This window comes from Thunnus thynnus, chromosome 2, assembly GCF_963924715.1.
Source record: "Thunnus thynnus chromosome 2, fThuThy2.1, whole genome shotgun sequence".
Classification (NCBI taxonomy): Eukaryota; Metazoa; Chordata; class Actinopteri; order Scombriformes; family Scombridae; genus Thunnus; species Thunnus thynnus.
In genome coordinates this window covers 28,054,725-28,081,375 of record NC_089518.1, presented here as the reverse complement: position 1 = coordinate 28,081,375, position 26,651 = coordinate 28,054,725, and the positions used below count along the sequence as shown (strand labels likewise).

At 38.6% G+C, this 26,651-nt stretch overlaps 3 protein-coding genes across 4 annotated transcripts; 1 reads left to right on the top strand and 2 right to left on the bottom strand.

Moving 5' to 3' along the window:
- Positions 1-1,216: 1,216 nt before the first annotated feature.
- prnpb (prion protein b) lies at positions 1,217-6,413 on the top strand. Its single transcript, XM_067614248.1, has 2 exons — positions 1,217-1,505; positions 3,194-6,413. Exon 2 carries the CDS (start codon positions 3,201-3,203, stop codon positions 4,509-4,511), a length of 1,311 nt encoding a protein of 436 aa, XP_067470349.1. The 5' UTR covers positions 1,217-1,505; positions 3,194-3,200; the 3' UTR covers positions 4,512-6,413.
- A 1,604-nt stretch (positions 6,414-8,017) lies between these two features.
- Positions 8,018-11,101, bottom strand: sprn2 (shadow of prion protein 2). The gene is made up of 2 exons (XM_067614241.1): positions 10,986-11,101; positions 8,018-9,193 (listed from the first exon to the last, which is right to left on the bottom strand). Exon 2 carries the CDS (start codon positions 9,180-9,182, stop codon positions 8,643-8,645), a length of 540 nt encoding a protein of 179 aa, XP_067470342.1. The 5' UTR covers positions 9,183-9,193; positions 10,986-11,101; the 3' UTR covers positions 8,018-8,642.
- Positions 10,985-25,861, bottom strand: rassf2b (Ras association domain family member 2b). 2 transcript variants are annotated; one of them, XM_067614228.1, is made up of 11 exons: positions 25,584-25,861; positions 21,700-21,745; positions 19,365-19,438; positions 17,603-17,678; positions 17,206-17,357; positions 16,153-16,256; positions 15,349-15,491; positions 14,996-15,149; positions 14,746-14,867; positions 14,550-14,647; positions 10,985-14,007 (listed from the first exon to the last, which is right to left on the bottom strand). In XM_067614228.1, the coding sequence occupies exons 3-11, from the start codon at positions 19,415-19,417 to the stop codon at positions 13,938-13,940; spliced, it is 972 nt and encodes a 323-aa protein (XP_067470329.1). In that variant the 5' UTR covers positions 19,418-19,438; positions 21,700-21,745; positions 25,584-25,861; the 3' UTR covers positions 10,985-13,937. The 2 variants fall into 2 exon arrangements, with proteins under 2 accessions (XP_067470329.1, XP_067470321.1); XM_067614220.1 differs by having other exon boundaries at positions 25,646-25,861.
- Positions 25,862-26,651: the final 790 nt, after the last annotated feature.

Sequence of the window (26,651 nt, the reverse complement as noted above, 5' to 3'; positions counted from 1 at the left end):
GAGGAAGGCTTGTTTTTTGTATCCAGTATGGATGATGTTTTAGGTCATAATTAAAAATTAAAAGTCAAAATAGAAAATTAAAAGGGATATTTTTTTTTTTTTATTTGCACTTTACCATTTGCCATTTTAAATTTCATCTTTTCCATTTTCCATTAGGCATTTGCCATTTGACATAAGGCGCCTTCTCATGTACATGCAGCTTGAAAAGCACAAAAAGAAAAAAAAAGCTTTTAGTAAATAAGTATTTCCATTTAAGCTTTTCCATTTTCCCTTTTGAGTTTCATATTTGATGTTTCCCTTTTCTTATTTCCTTTGCCATTTTCAATTTCATCTTTACAATTTAAGCTGTAAGTTTGAGCATTTCCATTTAATTTATTTTGCATTTTAAATTTCACTTTTTTTCATTGTCTCTTTAAATTCCAAATGATAATTTTACATTTTAAAATTGCTTTTTCAATTTCCTTTTTTCTTTTTAAGTTGAATTATGGCCTGATTATTCCTAATAGTGTAGTAAAATAATCATCTTTTTAATTTGATCTCTTTTGATTTTCTATTTGGACTTTTAATCTTAATCATGACCAGAAATATCCTCCATACAACAAGTGGCTAATCAGTGATCAAAGGTGGAGCTCCATCGTCATGGTTACCGTGCCCATTAGCTTTCTGCCACTTCTAGCCACTTGGCATCATAGCACATCCTAGAAAGCTCATAGATCAATACTGAAATCAATAAATTTGGTCTCTACTGCAGTGGCTCTCAATTTTTTTCACATTAAGGACGTCCCTAAACTGATACAAATCAGACCACAGACCCCAACAAGACAAGACATTTGATTTTAGATGTTTTATTACAGAAAGTGTATGAAACACATGACCACAATAATCATACATTCAGTCACTGAGTTACTTATTGATGGAATTATAGTGAAAATAAATTATTCTCTTTTTGCTGGTGACCTCCTGGGTTTGAGAACCACTAACCTACTGGATTACTGAGCAAATGGCAGCAATTACTGAAAAAATGATGCTGTGTGGCATAAAAACTGTTGTTTTACCATTAGTGGTAAAACCATTTATGATTTACACCAACCCTACAGGAGCATGTGTAACTATTTAGTTGTAAATTAGAGTGGTGCAACAGCTTTGATTCAGTAGCCAAATGCATTAATCATAAGTCAGTTTTAACTAGTTTGAACTTATAACAGCTGGAGCAACAGGCTGTTGCTGCCTTACAGTGGATTTTGTGTATGTTGGGCGGTGATTTTCCATGTGAAGTCATCATATGTTGGAAGATGCTGGGAAACGTGTTGAATAAAACCCCGCCCTGACTCCTCATCTTCTGTCTCTATGCGGCATACATCTCTCGTGCTGCTCTCGCGCCACATGAAACTGACAGTTTGCAAACTGGAAAAAAAAAGAAACGTTAAATAGACTCTCAACTGGCAAAATACGACTCGGGATTTTTTTTTAATTTTATTTTTTGAAGCTAATTAAATCCACTCAAGGTAAGGCTAGTTCTTTATTTAAAGTAACTACACCAGTTTTAATGCTGATGTAGGAGATGAAATGCACTTTGTTTTTACCTCACGCGACCGCCTCTTGTCTGTAAAAAACGCTGTCTGTACTGTGTGTAAATTAAATAGATAGATGGATAACCGACACTGACAAGCCTTAGCCGAAACATGGTCAGTAGTTTTATAAATGACATGTTATTAAGAAGACTTGTTGTGTCTCTATTACCCTCCCAGAGAGGTTTTGTTAGTGTCCGTCTCACTGCCACACCTGCTGTCAGAGCCGTCTGTGGACATTTTGGTGCCCGGGCCAGAAATCCACTGGTCCCCCTGGGCAGATTGTTCTTTTCATTATATTTTATAACAATCAGCCTACAATGGTTTTGTAATATTTAATTTTTAAGTTATTCAACTTCCTTCAGTCTCTTGTCTGTGTCTTTTAACTATTCACACGGACAGTTGTGCCCCTGTTATGTCTTTTGTCTGGTTTTAATTAGATTTAGGATTTGATTAGGAACATAAGAAATCTGGTTATTCATGTCCGTGTTTGTTTCTGACATTATCCAGATTACTGATCATCTGTGTATGAGTATCTTTGACTGCTCCACATCACAGACAGTCTGTCCATTTCTGTACTGAGCTGCAGTTATTATCAGTATGAGACTTTAACTTATGATCCAATATTTATTTTAGTTGTACATTGTGAAACTTGCACTGCGCGCTTTGGGGCCCACATTGAAATTAGTGAAGCAATTTAGATAAGTTTCAGTAATTTTCAAGCTAAAATGCCAAATAGAGCTGGGCGATATGGACAAAGTCAAATATCACAATATTTTTGACCAAATACCTTGATATTGATATTGCGACAATATTGGAGGGATGACTGTCACAGTGCATGCCTGTACCCGCTAAAGAATAATGACCACGGATGACTAGATGAGTGCGCTGGGACTTGGCTGGAGGTTGAGCCCTTGGCTGAGTGGTTAGCATAGTTGTATGTGGTCTAAGAGACTGGGGTTTGAGACCTGGTGCGGGAGCCCTCCATTGCTACGATAACTATTTGTACTCTAACAAAATATTCACAATGAGATATAATATAATACAATAGATAATAATAGAATAGATAATAATAATACAATAGATACAATAATCATCAGTAATGTGGATATAATGACTAAGTGGGTAAAGACAAATAATAAAACAGAACAGTCTGGTAAGAGAAGAAAATGACATCACTTTACTGTAATGCAGCCTTTAAAACCAAGAAAAGACAACACTCATGTCATATCATGATATTACAATATCCAATATCTAAGATGATATCTAATCTCATGTCATGATATCGATATAATATCGATATATTGCCCTCATGCCAAACATTAACTGGTTCCAGCTGCTCAAATGTGAGGATTTGCAGTTTGTCTGTGGCATAAACTGAATATTTGAATTTTAAGATGCCACACTGGGCTCCGGGAAATTGTAACGTAAATTTTTAGCAATGCTTGGCGATTCTATGGATAGTGATGTCGATCTGTCAGCCTGTCTGTATGCAACTCATAGATTTTACTGTTTCCTGGAAAGATAGACGTTCCCCATGAAATTACTTTGTAAGCATAAAATGATGAAATTATCTCATATTTTCCCTCCTTCTCTCTTATTTCTCCTCCAATCCCTCCCTGCAGGGCAAAGATGAAGCTGACTTCATTAGCCGCGTTGTGTCTGTTGCTTCTTTTATTTCATACCCAGTTTTCACTGGCCAAGAGATCAGGGAGCAAGAAGACCACCACCACATCCAACCGGGGCAGCACCCAATCTAGCACAGGCAGCAAAAGTAATCAGGGAACCAGCTCTAAACCTAAACAGTCTGGACATCCCAATCAAGGAGACTACAATCAGCAACCAGGCAGACCTGGTGGAGGAGGCTACCATAACCAATACCCGTCATGGGGCTCCCCATATGGAGGAGGTTATGGTGGTTATGGCCGTTATGGTCGTTATGGTGGTTATGGTGGTCATGGTGGTTATGGTCGTCATGGTGGTTATGGCAGTTATGGTGGTTATGGTGGTCAAGGTGGTTATGGTGGTCAAGGTAGTGATGGTGGTTATGCTGGTTATCCAGGTGGATACATCAACCAAAACCCGAAAAACAAAATCCTGAGCCCTCACTATGGTGGCAGCTTTGGATACGGGGGCTACAGTGTTGGGGGCGGGTCTCCATTTTCCAACTCAGTTCAGAGGATGAACAAATTTCCCAGCCATGAATCCAGAGGGTTTGGGCGCAGTGCGTTCATGGCAGCAGATAGACGGACTATGACAGGAATGGCCCTGGGCTACGGAATAGGAAGGTTCCCTCGCCCTCACTTCCCCTTCAGAAACTCCCAGGAGGAGTACTACTACAACAACTACATGTACCAGACCTATGGTGCCAAGTCTACTGATACCAACGACTACAGCAGAGACTACAGGTACATCCAACCGCCTGAACGCTATGACAGCTACATGGAGTCCTGCATGAAGAGAAAAGACCTTCTGTCTGCAGAGAATCAAAAGAAAAACAACAAACCAGCTGCCACCACCATAACAACTACGACTACTGTTGTCACCGCAGCTCCTGATACCAACACCAGCAGCAACACAACAAAGACCAACAACACTGTTGCAAAAACCTCCCCAACCCCTGCACCTTCAACTCCCCACCCTATAAATCAGCCTAAAGCCATTCCTGTGACTCCAGCTCCACAGGCTGTCGACAGCGCTGAAAACGACGATGACACAGTTAGCATCATGGAGATCGGCTACCCCTCACTGATTGAACAGCTTAAAGTCAGGAAATGCGTGGAGCTGTACATGATTTACTCTGACAAGTTCTTAGTAAAAGAGAAAGAGAGATATACTGGAGGGGTGCAGGGACTGGAGACGGGCATGCGAGGGCTTTTAGCAGTGATCACCAGTGTTTTAGTGATGCTAATGAATAGCAACATGCTAACACTGCTCCATTAGCAGTTAAAGTGATGGAGAAATATAGAAATGAGGTGTACGGCAGGGTATGTGTTAAAAGAATGAAGTAAATGGATGGCTTTTATTAATTTATGACTTTTTTAGGATTTTCTCTATTGTGTGTGGATTTCTACTTTGTGTATTTCATATTTTCTTCAGGAAGTTTAGGCGTTGCGTCCTCATTCATGTGCTCGACACACACAGCTGGCGCACACACTGCATCTCATGTTTGAAATATATATTCAAGGTAAGGGAGAGGAAAGCTTAGAAAGGGAGAGCCGGGGTGGTGCAAACTATTGCTCTTCCCCTTTCCTGTTCTGAGAGAGAAAGCATCCATTAACTGCTCTAAGTGAGTTTGAAGGTGCGGAGGAGTCGGGCCCAGTAGCGTCCATTTAGTAGATTTGATTTTACTGTCTCTAATGAGACTCTGGGACTGTTTTCACTCTGTAGGATACAACCACATGGAGCCATAGAAATTCTGAGTGCCACTACTCCTGCTCTTTTTCAGATTTTGAATAATTTATTTAGTAAAGGAAAACGTTCAGTGTCGTTCAAGAGGAAAAAGGGTCTGAGAGGGTTAGCTTGCACCGGTGGAGCCACAATGTGCTCTGTCATGGTGAAGATCTGTGTAAATAAACTACTTTGCACAAATGGAGATCTGCTTTAAGTGTTATATGATCATATTAACTTCAGGGGTGTTGGTGTTGGAGCAACCGTCTGATTCAAGGATAGTTCAAATAATTGGAAAACAAGGAATAATCCAAAACTATCAAATAATACTCACTGTCTAATATCCTATCAGCTAACATTACTAACATCAGTGCTTTTAACTAAAAGGTTTTACACTGAGCATAACTGAGTATTGGTAACGAAATATTACACACTTATCTCTTCATAGTTTAAAGCATAACTGGACTTTCATCATATATGGTCCAATGAAATACAGAAAACCAAAACAACAGACTATTACATCTGTTTCCAATATTATGCATGTTGTTGTCCTAACACGCCTTAAATTACTGACTTTTGAATCAATGCAAAGCAAAAAAGCATCTTTCCAGAATGTTTCTGTATGCTGTTTAATGTTTTTCCATGTATACAACCCTCGTTTTATACAGTATGTTGTGTATTTTCTGATATTTTTTATATACTTGCCTCCCTCCTTCCCACTATCCAGTGTTTTGCCCCTTTCCTATGATTACAGAAGTGCTCTTAATGTGTACTGATGTATTAATTCTGATCTGAATGAACCTCCAAAGCTAATGAATGTTATCTTACATTATCAGCTGAGTTTATTGTACTGTACGTAAGATCTGCACAATCATTTTTCTAATCATGAAAGCTCCTTTATAAAAAAAAGAACAATTTAAAGGTACTCTCTGGAGTTTTAATCGTAACGAAACATATTCAATCATATACAGGATTTCTAACACACACGTTTAACACATTCCCTACATAATAAAACATTTCACACGTCATTATTCAAGTCTCCAGTTTTCACGTGAACATGTAGGATAATACATAACAACATACAATATACATTAAAATATAGGCTGTTATGGCTATCTGTGCATTAGGAAAACAAATGTGATTTACTGCTCCAATAGAAACAATCCGTGTTGGGTTGAATTGTTCTTCTTCTGCCTCCTCTGCTCTGCTGCAGAGTGATTAAAGACCACAGGATCTAAAACCAGGTGACTCACAATGCACTTTATCCCCAAACTACCATCACAACAGACACGTTTTGCTGTTTGACTCTAACAATTTGTGATCTACAGTGGTCGAAAACTCCACAGTGTACTTTTAATTTGTTGTAATATGTAGCCTGTATTATCCTGGAAGTTCTACTGAGTGTTGACTTGCACTTTTTGCTTGTCTTGTCAAATAAACTTATCAACTAATTAATGTGCATTTGTGGATGTTTGTTTTTATTTTGACAGAAAACAAGTATTACATGAAAAGCTTTGGTTAAGATCAGTTAAGGGTTTAATACATTTGTAATTAAACATTAAGTTTGGATAAAAGGGGATTTTACAAAATTTGGAATTTACATCTAAACTTTAACTTTTAGGAGAAGATGACAGGAGAAATAATGTCAATCCTGACATATTCTATTTTTGTGTATATATGTATTGTATGTATACAATGATGAAGTGAGTTCCCTGTATGTTGCAGTTTATGTAAAATGGAGAGAAAAAATGGGAGAAACTTTAAAGAATTCAGAAGAAAACCACCAATGAACTTTAATTTCTGCAGGATGTGATTCTTTATTCTTATTCTTTGTAAACGTATAAATATGGAAGCTGAGAGCAGCCGTATTTGAAATAATGTAATTATTGATAAATCTAATAATAATAATACCCAATAAGCAAATCTAATAGTTCATTTAATTATCTCACAATAATCACTAGTTGTGATAACTTTATTTTATCCAAACATCTCGAGATCCAGAGTAAATGATCAAATTATGTCAGATTTCTGTTGTCTGGAGATAACAGCGTAATTTTTTTTTTTTTTTTAAAGATGGTTATTCTGTTGTTTACAGAATCAGAAGTTAATTCTGACTATGTTTCATTCTAAATCTGAAAGTCTACTAGTTTCCAAAAACATTGGTTTTGCAAATATTGAGTAACTTAATGAATACATTTTTATTAAAAGTGAGTTTATTGTATACAAAGGACAAACTAAAACTCAGACAAAGTGGTGGAAAGTCAAGTGTGTTGTGGCAACATCTCATATTATGAAGGTTTGCATGAGGGATCAGCTGCCGTGTCATCACTTCTTTTTGTTGCATGAATATAAACACACACTGCGTCAGATGTTAACAGAACTACTGTACTGTAGGAACAGAAAACATGAGCACTGGTGTGATCAGCTGCTGTGTTGTCATGAATCAGAGATGTGATACAACGCCGCAGGCTGTTAAGTGTCAGCTGACAGGATGAGTCATGCAGCGCCCCGACCTGCCCCGCCTCTGATATGTTAAGTGCATCTAACGTAGACTGACCAGAAACCACCAAGCGTGTGTAGCATAATGTTATTAGACTGTTTTATGATACACAGTGAAGTGTTTTTCCACATCTTACATGTCGTTTTTCCACTCATCAGGCCTCTTACATCAAGCTATTTTTTGCAAGCATTGTGGTGTGAACATTATTATAATTGTCTTAAAAATCTAATTTAATCCATCTGCAAAGGAAAATGATGTGATTTGACTGAAAGCTTCAATCTGCTACTAAATGGAGTGTTGAGCTTTCAGTCTCAGCCAACACTGACGAGAAGGCCTTAAAGTGTCAGAAAATTGGAACTTCTACTATTATATGACAATTATTGGGCAAACTCCATTTGCTGAGGAAGACTGTGTGATGTGATTGAAAGCTCCAGAAAAGCTTCTAAATGACCCTGATGGTGAAAACATATAATATATGTCTGAACATGTCTGCTGAACAGATTACTATGTATTTCAGCAGTTAACACCTGAATGTGGAGACTAAAACGCAACACAAATGTTTGTTCTAATTTTTTATTTATTTATACAACAATATTAAACAGGGAAGAACAATTCGCATTTTAACAATCTACAAAATGGCTAAAAAACATGCAAATGAGTTAGATACACACATTGTGTTGATATGTAGGGCATAAATTAAGTTATGATGAAATATACTAAGAGATGGCATCATATGAAGTCTAAAGCTGCTCTTATACTTTTGGTCCTGACATGTTTTCTTGAGGTAGACTTAACCTGATGACACATCTTATTTATTCCTGGTTTATCTTCACAGATTCATCACCATCATCGAATATCAGCACCACCACAGTGATTAAACATATAAAAAGACTGGCCACGATAACAGGAGAAATGGAAATGTGGGACACAATGCAGTCAGGTATTCATCAAGTTAAATGATCTTATGATGTAAAGGTGTCACGCTGACATGTTGTAGAGGTTAGATGGCTCTTCCTATCCTCATAAAGGGTCACTTAAGTGTCGACGAAACCGAATTTCATCATCCAAGGGTCATATTTTAGATTATATTTGCTTTAAACCAGTTGTTCACTGTGAGGTTGTGGGTTATTTTTCATCAGGGATTAGTTGTGTCTGTTTTTGAGATGCCAGCTGTGTCTCCAGCTCTACATGACTGCCACCCAGTGGCCAATCAGCAGGGACATCAAGGAGCCGATCACAACGATGATGCTGTTGTAGATGGGGCCACTGGACGCTCCGGTGTAGTACTCCATATCTCCAGATCCCTCTGGCTCATTGGCAGGCCTTGAGCCATAGCCACCACCGTAGCCACCGCCGTATCGTGGGTATCCGTACCCCCCTCCATATCCTCCATATCCTCCATATCCACCTCCATATCCTCCATAACCTCCACCATACCCGTACCCATACCCAGGGCGACTCAGAGCTGACCCCAGCATTGATCCACCTATGGCCCCTGCTGCAGCTGCTCCAGCTACTTTTGCTGCACTGGGGCCACTGCTCTGGGCTGGGGCCGGTCTGTAAGCTTGGCCACCGCCGCCGCCCCAGCCCCGACTGTATCCTCCTCCACCTCGGCCAAAGGAACCACCTCCACGACCACGACGGGCCTCAGAGCTGGGTAACAGTGTGGCTACGAGCAGCAGGCAGAGGGCCACCGTGAGGGAGAGTTTCTGCAGCCCGGACATGATTTTTTATCCTGTAACAAGACAAAAGAGACATGATGATGGATAAATATTAGTTTGGAATTTGTTACTTAAAAGACAAAAGACATAAATTGTTGATTTTAGATCAAACCAATTCATTAGCTGGATCATATTCAAGCTCTGAAATTATCAGCTGATATCAGCTGACTGCTCAGTTCTTTACAGCAGTAGATGTATTCAGATCTGTTACTTAAGTAAAAGTTGTAACACCACAGTGTAACAATACTTATAAGTCAAAGTTTTGCATTCAGTATCTTAAATTCAAGCAAAAAAGTATCTGCAAAATATACGTAGGTTATCGAAAGTATTCATTATGCAAAATGGACTCTTTCAGAAAGTCACAACACTAAATAAATGATAATATTGGTATATTAATTTGGCTAAATTAACATGTAAGCATCATTTTAATGTTGTAGCTGGCTGAGGTACGTTAACCTTGATGTTCACAATAACTGGGAACTATAGCTGTAGTGGATTTGCTCAGACACATAACAGACAGACGAGATGAGACGTTCTCACTGCAGCTTTAGTCCTGCCATGTGGTATTTTTACGTTGCTGACAAATCGAGAGCGGTACAGATCACAGCTCTTAATCCAGCTTTGAGAAACTCATCTTACACAAGTAACGCTGTCACTGCTGCAACACAACTTGACCTGCAGCTGACAGGGGATCAGATAGCTTTCATAATCTGTAAGACCTTTAATTAGGATCTGGCCGATACAGTTCTGGCTCTAGATCTGTGGACGAGACAGTCTGAATGAATGATCAGAGCTCTGGTCTGTTTGTGTACATAAACTAACAGTTTTTTCAATGTTAAACCATAAAAATACCTGAGACAGCAAATAATAATGCAACTAAAAGGACAAGTTATCTTTTATAGCCAAATTGTTTGATTAAAATTTAGCAAAAATAACAAACACTTGTGGGAGAACTACCAATACATCTATTATGAAGTTTTAAATGATGTTTTCTTCCATACTGCTGACAGGATTATTCTATTTCTTGTAACAAATAATTATAATATAGTGGTAAAAATATAGTAGTTTAATAATAATAGCTGATGAACTATATCCTGGTTAGCAGCATGACATCATTTGCTCTGCCGTCAACAAACTGTACGCACTAATCTGTCCTCTTAAAAGATGAGTTGAGCTATAATTACACGGGGTCACTTAGTTTGAGAATAATCCAATGACTCTCAGCTGCAGCAGGCCAGACCCACAAAGAAGATAAAGTGTTTCATTATAAGTTTCCATATTTGGAGCACTTTGATCTGTTTCCCAGTGTATTATTAATTATCCTTTCTAGATATATAGATAAAGATATATAGTTTGCTCAGCAGTGGACATAATAAATAACATTACATCCACAACTGGAGAAGTAATGCTTACAAAAACAACCTTTCAACCTGCTGAACTCCACAGAAAAACCTTCATATATAAATGTAGTCAATAAAACATCAGAAAATAGTGAAAACACAGTTTCCTAGAGTGAAAGATAATGTCTTAAAATGCCTTATTTGGTCAAACTACTAGTCCAACAACCAAAGATATTCACTTCACAATGATATAAAACAGAGAAAAGCTGCAAATCCTCACACTGAAGGAGATGGAACCGTTAATTGTGGTCATTTTTCTTTAGGAAATGACTCAAACAATTAATCAATTACCCAAATAGCATAGATACATTTTCTCTCAATCCACTAAACAATTAATCATTTCAGCTGAACACATCTAAAACATCTTAAAAAATGATCTCACACTTCTTAGAATAAACGAGGTCACCTGTTGAGTGGCTGTGCAGGAAGGAGATGAGGCTGCGGAGCCGTTCAGATGATGTTTCTCACGAAGTTGACAGTTAAAAACCAGAGTGTGTCCCAGCTGCTCTGACTCTTCTTCTTCTTCTTCTGTCTGTCTGTATGAAAGTATGTTTCAGGGCCAGCCTGTTATCCCTCAGACACCCTCAGTCACCCAAGAGTGGATCACTCCGTCACACCTGCTCATTGGCTGAGTGTGCAGTAAGCCGCTGTACCACGGTCATAAATACCTGTGTTGTGTGTGTGTGTGGGCGTATGTACATTTGTGTTTGTTTCTAATTATGTCTGAATTATTTAACCCGCCCACTGATTGAATAAACCAGAACACTTAACGACTCGTCCAGAAGCTTCGACCTACTATGACTAATGGAATATCTTGTCAGTTTGAGCAAGTTGTGTCATTATATCATTTTAAATTATACAACAAGATTTTAACATCATTATGTAACATGTCAGGCTTTTTTTTTAAACCTGGATGAGAGGGAAGGAGATTACAGATATATATATATATGTACATCTTTTCCCAAGATAACATTTTTATTAAATAACAATCATCGTACGAAAAAAAAACTACATTTTCCAAGTGGTAACATCAGTTCTTAACATCTCAAAGACTAAAATTCATTCATTATTTTGTATAAGAAACCATACAAAAGCAGGCAAGTCTCAAGAGTCACTGAAAATATAACATGCACACTCTCAAGAGTCACATACACTCAGTTCGGTGTGGGCTGTACGGCGATGGACACGTTGAACTGTACGCACACAGACACAAGCAGACGTATCGCGAAGCGCTGTACACGTGGAGGCAAAACTGTGCTGCTCTGAAACGCTCGTTCACACATTTACAACATTCTTCTATCAAAGATCAACCATCAGCATAATTCACAGTCTTGTGGGATTTCACTCATGTGTTGTGCTTTTTGCGTCATTTATAAGAAAAGAAGAAGAAGAAAAAAAAAACCCAAAACAACTAATGTGAATATTGTTACATTTTTGTACAATCAGTATAACGTCCGACACATATCAGGAGTCACTGTGTGAAGGATGTTGATCATCTATCGAACAGTATTTTACTGTGCTTTTAAAATCTCAACATGACATCTTGTCATCTTAATAAGGCGAATACTGCACAGGACAGGAAATACGATGATACACAAGAAAACCACAATGGCTCAAAGGTGTTGGATTGTTTTGTGGTGGATTTTTTTTTTCTTTTAAAGGAATAGTTCAGTATTTTGTCATTTCTTGCAGAGAGTTAGATGAGAAGATCAATACCACTCTAATGTTTGTACGTTAGCTTATCTTAGCACAAAGACTGGAAACAGTGAGCCCAGATTGGTCTAAAGGTCACCAAATCCACTTGTTAGAGTCTCTGCTGGAAACCACCCAGAGACGACAAGACTCAAGGAAGTTACCTCGCCAAGCCGAGAAACAGTCTGGCTCATAAACCCATAATAATTCGTTTTTTTTGACAGATTAAACAAACAAGACATAACATGTTAATCTGTGAGCTTCAATGGCGCTGGTGGGCAGATTTTGTTGTCTCTGGACAGAGTCAGGGTAACTGTTTCCAGTCTTTAAGCTTTATGCAAGTCTTTATTGGGTATCTATATCTAATTAAATATCAAGTGCATTTCAAACTCTGCCTAGATATGTTTTATAAGAGGTCATTCAACTTAGGTGATCTCCAAGTGGAGTCAGATTTGCCTAAAAGGTCTCATTCCTTGTCATAACTGTATACACTGTTATTCTATGATTAAGTCTGGAGTTGACATCAAGGTTTGTGTTGTTTTTGTTTGTTTTTTAATCCTCAGTTTATTACTTTATAAATTGTTTTATGTTTTAGTAACCTACATCATGTGATTGTGGCTCCCTCTGATGGGATAGACCTGTTGTGCACAATTTGGAGTGCTGTCCTAGTCTTTCTTTTTCCTCCTCATTACGTATTTCATATCTATCATACAAACCTGAGTGTGGTATCATTTAACTCTTGGCAAGAATGTGAATAAGTGTATTTCCCAAAATGTTGAACTTCAATCATAAAATGTCTTTAACATTCAGTTTGCCAACAGAAAACAGTATCTGAGACATTTGTCAACCAAACAGACTGATGGTAACAACATAAATGGTTTTGAATAATCTCTGCAGTGAACCTCTCAGCTGCAACAATGTGGAGGGGGTCAATTTAGTTCCTTCAATTAAAATATTAAACTAATTTTCAAACAGCGGGGACCATAAAGGCACCCAGTGCATTGTGGGAGCTTTTAAAGCCGTTGTGCTCGAGGTTTAGAATTTTCTACACAGTAAAAACTTTCAAAAATGTGATCGTTTTTTGTGTCTTTGTGCTTGAAGAAACCTTTTAACAGGCACTTTACTAAGACCGTATCACATCGCGTTTGTGCTTTTTAATTGACTTTAAGTATCTGCTCTCAATCTGGAGGGTCGACACAAGACAGGACATCACATTTTAGGCTCATTCTGCGCAGCACCGCAAAAAGGTCAGAATTACTCAACAGAAGAGGAATGAATGTCTTTCTGTGTTTACTGTACATGGTGAAAGAGAGAAGCAGAAAAAAGATGAGGAGAGAGAGAGAGAGAGAGAGAGAGAGAGAGAGAGAGAGAGAGAGAGGCAGATGTGCCAGAATAAAGAACGTCATTTTAGTCGTCAGGGTAAGACTGTCGCTGAGATGGTCGGACTCAACATGCACACAGTGTGACATGTTAAAGTTTTGTCTGTAAGTTGCCTGGATGGTTTGTCAAGTATAAAGTCAAGGTAGTCGCTGAAACACATACACGGGTTCCTTGTCAGCTGATTCTCGGTTGCTCTCTTGGTCACAAATGGATGGAGGTTATGGTACTCTGGGAATGGTTTTGACAGTTTGACGTTTGGTGGAGGGAATCCTCTTCCTGGAGTGGATCACATACACGCTGCCCCCTCTGGAAGACAGCCGAGCTGCTTCTCTATTATTGACCGCAGGAAGTTATACCTGCAAGTACAAGCAGACACATGGAGAAAGATCAAATGTCTGTGTAGGTGAAGATACATTTGATAATGATTTTAGAGCTTAGATTAGTTGATTGACAGAAAATTAATCGCCAATTACTTTGACAATTAATTAGTTGTTTTCAGTCGTTTTTATGAAAAAATGCCAAAATTCTCTGGTTCCAGCTTCTTAAATGTGAATATTTTCTGGTTTCTTTAGTCGTCTACGACAGTAAACTCAATATCTTTGGTTTGTGGACTGTTGATCCGGACAAAACCAGACATTTTAGGTTGAATTTTGGGCTTTGGGACCATTTTCTTACATTTTATAGACTAAACAATTAACCAATTAATCAAGAAAATAATTGACAGATTAATTGATAATGAAAATAATAGTTAGTTGCAGCCCTAAATAATTGTAATACTATACAAACTTCTATATGACATTTTATGTGAGCTGATCACAGTTGATGTAACTTGAATCTTTGGTCATTAAAGCCAAAACAAATATGATTTTTTTAAGGTAGATTATAAAACTTGTCGAACCTTTTCCTGAGTTTCTGCACCTCTCTGTCCTCCTCTTCCTTCAGCTTGGTGATGAAGCTCTTCAGGACGGGCATCTCAAACTTGATATACTGCGCCACCTGGTGGAACAAAAGAGAACTGTTATGACAAAGCACAAAGAGAGGAGTCATGTGTGATTCAGTATGGCTGATGTGTGACGCTGAGTGCAGTGATTTACATCATATGTGACTTCCTCTCCCAGGTCCTCCTCCATGAGGAAGACTTTGCAGACTTGCTCACAGGGACCCTGCATTATTCTCAGCACCAGAGGATAGTCGCTCCTCTTCAGTTTCACACGCTCTGAGACAGTAACACAGCCACAGATGCATTAATTAACAGAACAGAAATAACACATTATATATATATACAGTATTTTATGTGTGTTATATTATGCATGACACAAAGAAAAACTGATATTACACACTCACCTCCACTTGCATGGACAAGGTAGAGTGCAAAATCATCCGGGCTGTTTTCAATTTTAAACTTGTTGAGAAGAACTCGCAGCACCTGAGGAGTTCTCATGCAGCTGTTGATCCGAACATTAGTCACTGAGCCGTAAGCAGGAGTGAAAACAGCTGTCTGAAAGATAAAAAATATTAAAACATGAATTTAGTGTCCTGTATAACATTTGCGTACATATTATTTGTAACTCAGTTTAAGACAAATGTAAGAGAAATAGAATAAAAAGCTGCCAAAACCTGTGTGAAATTTACTGTAAAAGTAGAAAATGTACATTATTCACAATATTTTCAAGGAGGACAGGTAGAGGTGTTATCACCTTATGGTTGTAGAAATGTCCATTTATGGAGAAGCGATGTCGTCGTATCTTCCTCTGGTCGCTTGGTGACCGTCGCTGGCCCCGTCTTAAAACCCCGGCGTCACTCTTCGTCCTGAGGAGCTGAGCCGAGCTCTCACTGTCCTCTGTCCAATCAACAATCGTTAGCTTTTATTTATCAGTTATTATTAAGTGTCTTTAACATAAATATAACTTTTAAAAGGTTTCCCTGCCTTTAACTTAAGGACTTACATTACTGACTCTTGCTAAGCGAGTACTTTTGTGCTTGCAATCATTTTTAAAAATAGGTGTTAGGCTTTCAAAGGGTGGATGTCTTGACACTGAATTTAATCACATTATCAAAGTAAACTGGAAAGAAAACTGGTATTTCTAATGTTCAGGTGAAGACAGGATGAAGCTAATATGAGAGAGAAATGTGGTGCTCACTTCTTTTATATCATTCAATACCACCTTTTTATATGTAAACCTTGAAATCCCAAGTTTATGCTTTTATTTCAGCTAAGGAAATAATACATTGCACTCAATAATACACTGTACAAACTAAAAATAAGGCTTTAATTCCTTGCTCATGAGAAGCTGCCATTTTAAAGATGGTATACTTTAATTAGAGATTTGGTCCACAGTATTTAGAGCTAAGATACTTTGATTTTATTGGCCAACATTTCTTTTTTATCTTTGCAGCTGATGACACAACACAAATAAAACATTAAATGATTGAATTGACTGAATCTGTATCGTAGCTATGGGAGAACTATACGTCTCTATACTGTCGATAAAGCCGCTCACCTTCTGCCTGTTCTTCCATCACGCCTTTGTCGGGTGGCGTCACTTCCACTGTGGGCGGACTCTGCTGCTGAGTCGTCTGTTGACCGTCTGTGCTGTTTGGGGAACTTCAAAAACAAAACATGGGAGAGAGAACAGGATTAAAAGAGGGAAGGATTGAAGTGGCAAACGACAAAAAACTATAAACTATAAAGAACACAGCAGAAAATATTTAGAGGATGTAATTGTTACTTAGTTTCATGAAACTTCTTGTAAATGTAAAATGACTTGATTGTACATTATGTAAGTAATAATGTTGACAGTATTAGAAGAAGTTGGATCTTTATTTTACCACTTATACATCATACATGTAGGTCATATCCCTGTCAGTTAGTTTCAACTTGTGACAGCTGTTCCCTTTTTGTCAAAGCAGCTTTTCTGTGTCTGAGATTTGCTGCTTCCCTTAATAATTTAAATAATTATTACTACGGATGATTTGGCCTCTTTGGACCTCTCGGTTTAAGAGGCTGTCTATATGTTTCTTTGAAAAATTGCAAAACCTGACAGCCAGATGTGTTTGGTTGCTGGTAAATGCCGCTAACTGGCAGTGATTATGTTATTCTGTCTATTTCCTGGAAGTTATTTAAGTCCTGAGACACCCAAATGTCAGCTGCATGCCCGAATGGCCTTTTCTCCATGGAACAAGGATAGCTTTATGTGATGACTGAGATTACAGAGCTGAAAATGGTGTTTGAAGCCTATTGAAACAAATTGATCTGTGGTAGCTTGAAGTGAAATACAAAACTGTGGATTGTGCTGAAACGTTGACTTTTATCTATGGACTGCCAACTGGTGTTCAAAGGATTTAACAAACTGTGGAAATCAAGTATGAAATTCTTCCAAGGAATTTAATCTGAGACGTGAAACAATGTCGACCTACATGATCAAAAATTAAAGACACTCTACCGTTTCTCATCACACAAACTAGATGTAATCTATATCTGACCCCAGGTGACCTGACTATATGCCACTGTGTCCGGTCAGTGAGGTGTAACTGGATCTGTGTGGACCTCTTACCCTTGACTGTCCAGATTACAACCTGAGTGCCAGGATGTAGAGGAAGGCGGCGGTCGAATTCGCTCGTGGTCATCCTGCATCTGAAGCCTGATTGGTCGACGCAGGCCCCAGAAGATATTCAGCAGGCCTTCGACGATTAGCTCCCCCTCTTCCTGTTAGGAGAGAGGAGCTGTGATCAATACACACACACACACACAAAAAAATACACACAATGGACAGTTATTACCCCTTTGGGCATCAGTGTTAATGGTTTTGTGTATTGAATTGCAAATGACTGCAAAAGTAAAAGCAGCAGACAGACAGTGGTGGAGACATTCAGACACACACACACACACACACACACACACACACACACACACACAGACACACGCACGCACATGCACACACGCACACCCACCTCTCTGTTCCTGAGCTGTAGGTTCTGTCCTTCATAGTAGAGGTTGTATGTCTTAAGATGTGCGAGGATGGTTGCCCTGGAGACAGAGATGTTGAATTACTGAGGAGATAATCTTCAAAAAAATAGACAAAAATCTCTGCACACCTGAATGTGTGACTGAGGAAGGTGCAACTTGAAAACAATGAGAGGAACTCACACTGCCTCGCTTACTGCTGGAATATTTACTTAATCTCAACGTTTCGGTTTATCCGACCTTAATCAGGTATATGGGCAGCATCACCAACTTCCATATATATACATAGCCTCAATCATCCAATCAGAGGGCTATAGAAATGAGTTTAACTGCAGCACCTTGAACTAACCTCAAGCATATGTGTCACCATCCAGGTTAGTCAGAAAAAAGGCACTAAAGAGACTAGAAAAATACAGAATGACCTCTGTCCTCTGATTGGATGATTGAGGCAGCTTCTATGTATATATGTGGAAGTGTGGTGATGCTACTAATATACGTGATGAAGGTCGGACAGACTCAAACGTTGTGATTTAATAAGTATTCCAGCAGTAAGTGAGACAGTGTGCAGAAATAACACTTAAAGGAACATACCGCTGATATCACATGGTTTTAATCCCACTAACTTAAAATCATGTACACATGACATTACTGCTTAAGTTTTTAGATTGATCTCCAGCTGTCCAGGCAGCCTCCTAAATCTGTTTATTTCAGTTTTAAAATCAACTTACAGACGCTCTGACACAGTGACTGAACATATTACTTTATATACGTATATATTACTTTATGTGGCGAAGCAGTGGGAACTGTTTTAGAAACACTTCCATGGTGATGCATTCAAAGTGTTTGTCAGAAACATTATAGACTGAGTTACTACATAACTAAAGACTAAACTACTGCATTAAAATTAAGCAAGTAACTACCAAATTCATATCCTTATCATGACATCCATGTAAGGATAAGGGATATCGTTGGCATCATTAGCACAATATTAGTAAGGATATTTTCTTATATCAATATAAAGTATATTATAATATGACAAATGTATATAAAATCACATATAAAATGATCTAAATGGTCTTTAAAGCGACAGGCATTCACAAATTCTTCATATGTGTAAAACTACAAAATGTATGATTACATTTGTTAGGACAAATTAGGTTGGACAACAGATATTTATGAATAACATTATATTAAATTACAATGATTTCAGAGACCTGTAACAGCGACCATATGAACAAGAGCTAGATGTCATCAAAAATCTGAAGTACATCCCTCCAAAACAACTAAAAGCATGTTCAGTGCTACAGTACAAGAGCTTTACAAGAGTTTTTCTTGTATGATAAAATAATATAATCAAGATTAGATTCTACTTTAAGACAATAAATGATAATATTGATTTATTACAGCTCCATGTTTCCATTTTGGGCTTAATTTTCTAACAACCTACCATGAAAAGCCGCCAATGACAGCCAACAAGTATTAAAAAGATTACAAACTGGTCATGTAAGTGGTATAAGTAAAAATATGTGAGTAGATAATAGACTAGAACCTATAAAACCACCAGGGTGGTGCTTTAGCATCTCTATTTTAACCACACAAAGCAAAGGTTAATAAAGGGCAAATATCTCTTCTTACCAAGACAGGATGTTTCACTAAACGAAACTAAATGATGTTTTAAAAATCATATATGTATATACAGGTGTTTGTATATTTTTTTAATACACATCCATGTGAGTATTTAATCCTTACTTGCTGATGAACTTGTTCTCTCCAATCTGAACCCCGTCTTGTATATCATCCATTCTCAGTAAGCATGAGAGGGGCTGAGAGACAAAGAGACAACACACACAGAGTTAATCATTTTCATCCATCTGATTCAGTCTCATGACTCCTCATGACCAGCAGCCGGCACAGACACGAAGAGGTCAGTCTGGAGAAGAGGAAAGTGACAGCAGGAAGAAGAGGAGGAGCAGGAGGAGGAGGAGGAGGAGGTAACGCTTCAGTAAACAGGCAGATCATACCCACTACTATTTCCTTCAAGATCAACTGATAGTAAACAGTTAAACCACCGCTACGTCTCTTTACACAATCAAAACATTTGGTGTGTGTGTGATGGAGTGAGACAGCTGCTGACCCACACGCCCTTCCTCCTTGTCTGTATTTTTTCCGTTCCTGTCACCCTTTAATTCTCTCCTCATGTGTTTCCCTCTCTTTAACACATAAACACTCACACTCACTCACACTCACACACACAAGTAGGCACACATGCAGCTGTTTTAAATGGCGCTCTGCCAGTACCCCTTCCTTTCCCTCGTAGCTGAAGGAGTGTGTGTTTGTCTTTGTGTGACTACAGAGGGGGGCAGAACAGAAGCCCCCGGAAAGAGACGAACAGGTGCAGCGCACATGGGCCACCCGCTGAGCCAAATTATTTCAGCTACTTAAACATTTATCTCTGAGCATGCTACGAGCAGCACACTTCATAAGCACTTATCTGTAATATGTGTATCTTCACAAGCATGAACGTTCCCCGAAAACTGACTGGTCATATAGTTAAAGAATTAAAGACATGTCACAACTCATCTAAGAGGATTCATCTCAAACTCTCGAAGCATAAGTCTGAACATTTTACCAGCTGGAAGACTGAAACTAATCTTTTTTTCTCTGTATCCCCCACCTTCATACACAAAAGTGGACCATAATAATGTGTTTGCATATTTAGCTCCTCAACTACAAATAATTAATATTTCTACTGATCATTTTTAAACACAGGCTAATTTTTATATAACCTTCATTCAATCAGGTAATCTCACTGAGGTCAAGAGAGTACCTCAGTGAGATTTTGCAAGAGAGTACAGCAGAGAGCAAGAAAGCAAACATAGCCAGACAAATAAAAGCACATACAGCATTAATCACAGGTTTAAAAGTCAGTGGATTGAGAAATTCAAGTTTTAAAATCCTCTGTGATTCATTCCATTTCTAAAGATGCAAAGTAGTGGAAGACAGTCTTCTCAAGTTCAGTATTTTCAGAGGCGTAAAAGAGTTTTAGATTTTTAGCCATGTTAGTGCCATGGCTCTATGGATCGCCATGCTGGTCAGTTGGTTGATCAACCACTTTGGTCCAGACTGAAAGATCTCAACAGCTATTGAATGGATTGCTATGAAATTTTGTAAAGGCCTTCATAGTTTGTAGAAGATGAATCCTAGTGATGTTGGTGGTCCTCTGACCTTTAGTGGCACCAGCAGGTCAAAGACTATTGGCTGGATTAGCACCAAAACAACAAAAACACTTTGGTTTATCACAAGATATCTGCAAAACTAATGACAGTTAATTTAGTGCTATTTAGCTAATGTTAGCATGTTAACAAGTTAAACTAAGATGGTGAACTTGACCCATTGGTAACACTGATGTTAGCTTTTAGCTCAAAGTACCTCTGTGGCTTAGTACAGCCTAATTACAGCTGTTAGCATAACTGTAAACTCTTCTGGTATTTTTACAACAGTTCCAGTTAAGCACTGGTTTCCACTCATTTCAGTATCGTATTAAAATCAATTAGCAGACTTTTGAAACGTGTTTCTGTTGTAAACACCAAGTCGTCATTGATTTGTCAATGTTACATTATTGTTGTGTAGTAATACAGTTTAAATGCAAATGTTATTACTTTACAACAGTAATGTAAGGTAACGAATGTATTGTAACGTCCACTGTAATGAATCACACAAGTCAAGCAAGTTTCGATTTCTATATTGTATGGAAACGAATAGAAACCAATGTCACCTTTGAAGTAGAAGGTAGACAAAACATCCGTATTTCTAAGAGAGCATAGCATAAGTGTGCAAAATGGTTAGTTGTGATAAAAAAGTGATTAGTAGTTGATGTGCTATATCATTAGTATGGCCCTTTAAATCTGTTTATTAGGTGAAAGCCTTCTTCCTTAAAACATTTTCTCTGTTTGCTTTTAATATTAGTGTTAGCTCATAACACAGTTAGTGCCTCGATAATACAGCAACTAAAGACACATTAGTAGAGAAACACATCCACCATGTACGGTATAGATGTCTGTTGCAAGACTACAAGAGGGCTTACCGTAGTGACGACTTTGTGATCGTGTTCAGTCACCAGAGCGAGGGAGCTGCAGATGTACACACAGAGATCGAAAGGTTAGACAGGTGAACTATATGTATCCACAGGTCATTAACAGCTTTGTCCTCCAGGTGTCGGTTTCAAATGGCCCACAGGGTCTTTCCTTATGAGTAGGACAGCAGCAAACAGACAGGGAAGAGTGGGGGCGTTTAAAGGAAGTGCTCCCCTTCCGTTAAATCACTTCCTCCTTTACTCAGTCAGTCACACAGGAAACTGACACTCGCCCTTATACGGCCCGAAACTTCCTCAATTCAAGCAGCAACGATGAGTTACCCTGCACAGCCAAACAGAGTTTACACACACAAACAAAAACTGATAAGACCCAAACATAAACTGCCTTACACCATTAAGGCTCAAGATTAGACACATGCCAACAGTTTATACTGTAAACAAAGACAAAAGCCGACAAGCTGATTAATACAAAAGACTTAAACACACTGTGCTGATATAGACCCTGTGGCTGTCAATCTCTGAGACAGATGTGTTCAGTTATTGTGGGTGAATTAAATATTTAACACCAATCAACCCAACGCCCTAAGGTCTATCAATATTTCAACACCTATATTAGGCCCTGTCAAGCGTTCAAAAGCTCGCCATTGACCTACACAATGGGAATCATTAGTCTTTAATAGAGCGGTCTTGGTCAAAGGCGGCCGTGCTCGTAGACTCATTTATGTGTGATGCCAGTGGTCGGCTGTCAAACCAAGACAATATTGTAACAGTCTGGCGAGTGACAAGACCAGCATGAACTTTACGTCAACTAAATCGCCATCTGATAACCAAATTGATCCTTTCTCTTCTCTGATGTTACCTCGGGCTCCTGAAATACAGATCAAATTGGACAGTTAACCTTTAAAGCTGCTGTGACAATGTTACACATACTAATGTGATGAAATGTGTACACTGTTCTGGCGTTATTAAAAGGTTTCTTCTGCTCAAGAGTTTTCTCAACCCACAGGACAGAGCTGGGAGATATTACAGTAAGATATCGTCATGGATATTTGGGCTGCAGCTAACAGTTATTAGCATTATTGATTATTTTCTCGATTAACTGTTTGGTCTATAAAATGTAAGCAAATAATGAAAAACGGTCATCACAATTTCTTAAAGCCCAAGGTGACATCTTCAAATTGCTTGTTTTGTCAGAGCAACAGTTTAAAATCCAAAGATGCTCAGTTTACTGTCACATACGGAGCAAATCATCACAATCAAGAAGCTGGAAACAATCAATGTTTGGCATTTTTGCCAGAAAGAAAGACTTAAACAATTCTTTAATTATCAAAGTAGTTGCTGATTAATTTTCTGTTGATCAGCTAATCAATTAGTTGTTTCAGCTCAAATTAATATATGAAACTATGGTGTCTTCTCCTGGCTGTAAAGGGTGTATTACAGTTATGAAGGGCTGGCTATTGTTTGAAACCTTTGCTGAAACAATACCAGAACAATACCTTTATCAATACCTTACTCGGAGGAATATATACACCTTTTAACAGAATAAGCTGGAGTTAAATGTCGACTTAACACAAGCAGCTGAGCCAGCTGGCAAAATGAATGTTAAAGCAGAAACTATCTACACATTTAAATCTGACATTGGAAGCAAACTTTTGGTTTCAGTTTTCGATGGATGTACTATGATACCAAAAAGTATTTGTCAGAGTTTCAGTATCCAGTCCCACAGTTACATGATACAACTGTTCAACCTTGACTGTAAAGCAGAGTAAAATAAACATTGAATTCTACTTTTTGGGCCATTGTATCCACTTTACTAACCATGGATACTAAATCCAAACAGGGTTTAACAGATGATCTCTGTCAAACCCTGTTTAGATTTCATATTGCGTAAAAGCACCAATATTTACTTATGCATATTTCTTTTTGTCAGTATTATCAAACACTATTGTAACAGAGTTTCTCTTTAATAGATAAACCCCAAAAAACACAAAAACTGGACTTGCATGGTTACCATAACACAAAAGCAAAACAAACATATACAGTACTTTCACCTTTTGTACACAATGTTCAGTAATTTTCGTGATTAAAGCCTCAAATTTTATAAATTATCTTGATTTTTACCCAAAACAGTGATAGCCGTTGTGCTAGAGGACCTCATCTCTGTGGAAACAGTCTGTATGACATTCAGACTGCAGACAGCTCGCTCTGCTTTGTGTTTTGAAGCCAACAGCAGCATATAAATGCAGCCACACTGACCCACAGCTGACCTAGTCCTGTTTTCAGATCAGGGAGCTCTTTTCTGTATCGGACAAACAGTCCAAATGTAGATCTCATTGACTCTCTGAATTCCCCTGTGGCTCATTACAATGTCAACCAGTCCTAAGTCTCCATGTCTTCCCCCTCCTTCTCTTTCTCTGTATCTTCAGCTGGTCAATGTTTCATACCACAGTAACTCTACTTGTTAGTAGCCGTCCAATTTTTCTGATTAGGAAATTCTTTCCTCTCTGCTGTCTGTCTGGTTTTCCTGTTCAACTCTCTCCTCTGTCTCCTCCATGTTCCCTTGTGAAAGAGTAAAAGCTATCTACCATGCTATTAAAACTCATGACCGCAACTTCCTGACTTTACCCCATGCTCTCTTCCCCCCGCTCTCTCATTGACACACATGCATGCTTGTTTTCTGCCCTCTTGCCCCATTGCCTCTGAACCGCCTCTGTCTTTTGCCAAGAAGATGAATGGCTCTGAACCTCCTCTCTGCTTTCAAACTCACCCTCCAGCCTCCACATTACTACTGCTTCTGCCTCGCTATTGTCACCATTGTCATAACAACAACCAAAAACATCTGAGCTCCAGAAACTAGCCCAGGAGCACACAGCCAAAAATAGTATGTGTGTGTTTGTTTCTTCTGCTTCTTGTTAAGACATATTGGGGCTGTCAAAAGCCTTGCCAGGCATGATTTCAATCTAAATGTGTTTCCCAGATTTCCCAGGTCATACTGAAACTATTCTTGCTGCTTAGTTACTGAATATTTTATTTGTTGTTTGCTTGTTTTATCAGTTGCTGGTTTAGTAGATTCATGTTGCTAAAACTAATGCAGTCGTATACAACAGCTCTGTGATAAACGCTTCCTTCATATAAGGTTATAATGCTTTTTTAGTAAGAGGTGCTGATTCAACTTTATGGTCACTTTGAAGGCTGTAGTTTGAGATGCAGTTCTTTCTAATATCTTGTCCACCCCTTTTATATTAATAAGGATTGACTAAATATTAGAAACGCCCCTCAAAAAATTACCACAAAGTTTAATCAACACCTCTGTAAAACTGTTTCAACAAAAAGTGAACATCATAACCTTTGTAAAAGTAGGATTTATTGCAGGGCTGTTGTATGACTTTTAGCCATGAGTGTTTAATAAAGTGAGTGTAGATTACCAAACATTAGGAATTCACTTTTTGGCAGATGGTCTACTCTGTACTAAAGCACTGCCTCCGTCTAGCCAGGCTTATGTGTGCTGACAGGAATCTGAACTGCTTGTTATGTAACCCTGTTTTACTAATACATAGCTATATATACTCCCATGTGGAGACCAAATGTGATCAAATGTGGATTTTCCATCCATTTCTGGTCATGATTTTAGACTGAACCGTCATATAAAGTGCTTTGGAGCATACCTAGTATCACTGCTTGTGAATAAAAATGCGCCAAATATGCCTTAAATGTGATATTTTTAGTCCGTTTGGGTGGCGTTTATGCCTTTCTAAACGGAATAACTGTTGCTGTTTCACATTTTATGTTGTCAAAAACATATTTAAGCCTCATTTTGTACAAAACAATCACGCTATCGTCTCATCAATCCACAGACATCATCATGATCAGCCTACTTAGCTACAACGCCGCTCCTGTCTCATTCCTGCCGAGTTTAGGAGCTCTTCTCTCGGCTTACCAAAACCGGGGACGCAGGCTCTCCGGTTCTCCTCCTCCTCCACCACCTCTTCCTTGTCCTCCTTTTTTTCCGTTGAGTCTGAACTGTCCGTTAACGTTAAACTCCTTGGTCTCGCTCTCCTGCCGTTGGCAACGATCACTGGGGCGCGTGCATCCAGAAGCTGGTCTGAGGAGGAGGAGAGCGCGAGGGGTCCATCTGTTGTGGCAGAGCTCGCGGCGCAGCGGCCCCGGCTGAGAGCCAATCAGAGAGCGACCCTGACGCCCCTTTGTTCGCGCTGCGTGCGGAGATGAATGAACTCACGGAAACAATAGAGACCCCAACACAATCAGTCCGGTGAATAACGAGACTCTCGGTATTATTCAATGGAGACTAAATTCACTAAAACTACATATACTAACTAAAACTACAACTTAATGTTTAAACTTAAACTCTGTCGACCCATTTATAACTTAAAAGTGCAGCGTAATACCGTTCATCATTTAATGTGTGGGGTGTATGGAAGCTCAGTTCTGCCAGGAAAAGAAAAACTCATGGTAAATCAAAATTATGACACATTGAAGGGAAACTTCGGTATTTTCAACCTGGATCCATATTTTCCCCATCTTTTTATGTCTAAATGGGTAATGGGGACATTTTTTGAAACTGGTCCAGTATTGAGCGAGAGCGCTTGAGCTGGCAGCTGCGAAACAGCTGTAATGTAATTCGATGGGGCAATAGCACCCCATTAACGTACGTCCTCTAAAAGTGCTTGTTTTTGCCACAGACAGGCTCAGATTGTTATTGCAAGTGTCTGACAACATTATGGAAAGGACCATACAGAGAAATAAAACATGTTTCTTTACCTTTCGCTTGATTCAGCCTGTTTGTTATTCTGTCTAACCAAGCCTTATTCAAGGAGAGTCTCTCCAAGAGTTGATTTGTTGTTGAAATCAGCTAAATCGTCTGTTTCACTGCCACAGTGCTCTCGCTCAATACTGAAGCAATTTCAAAAATTGTTGTTCCCATT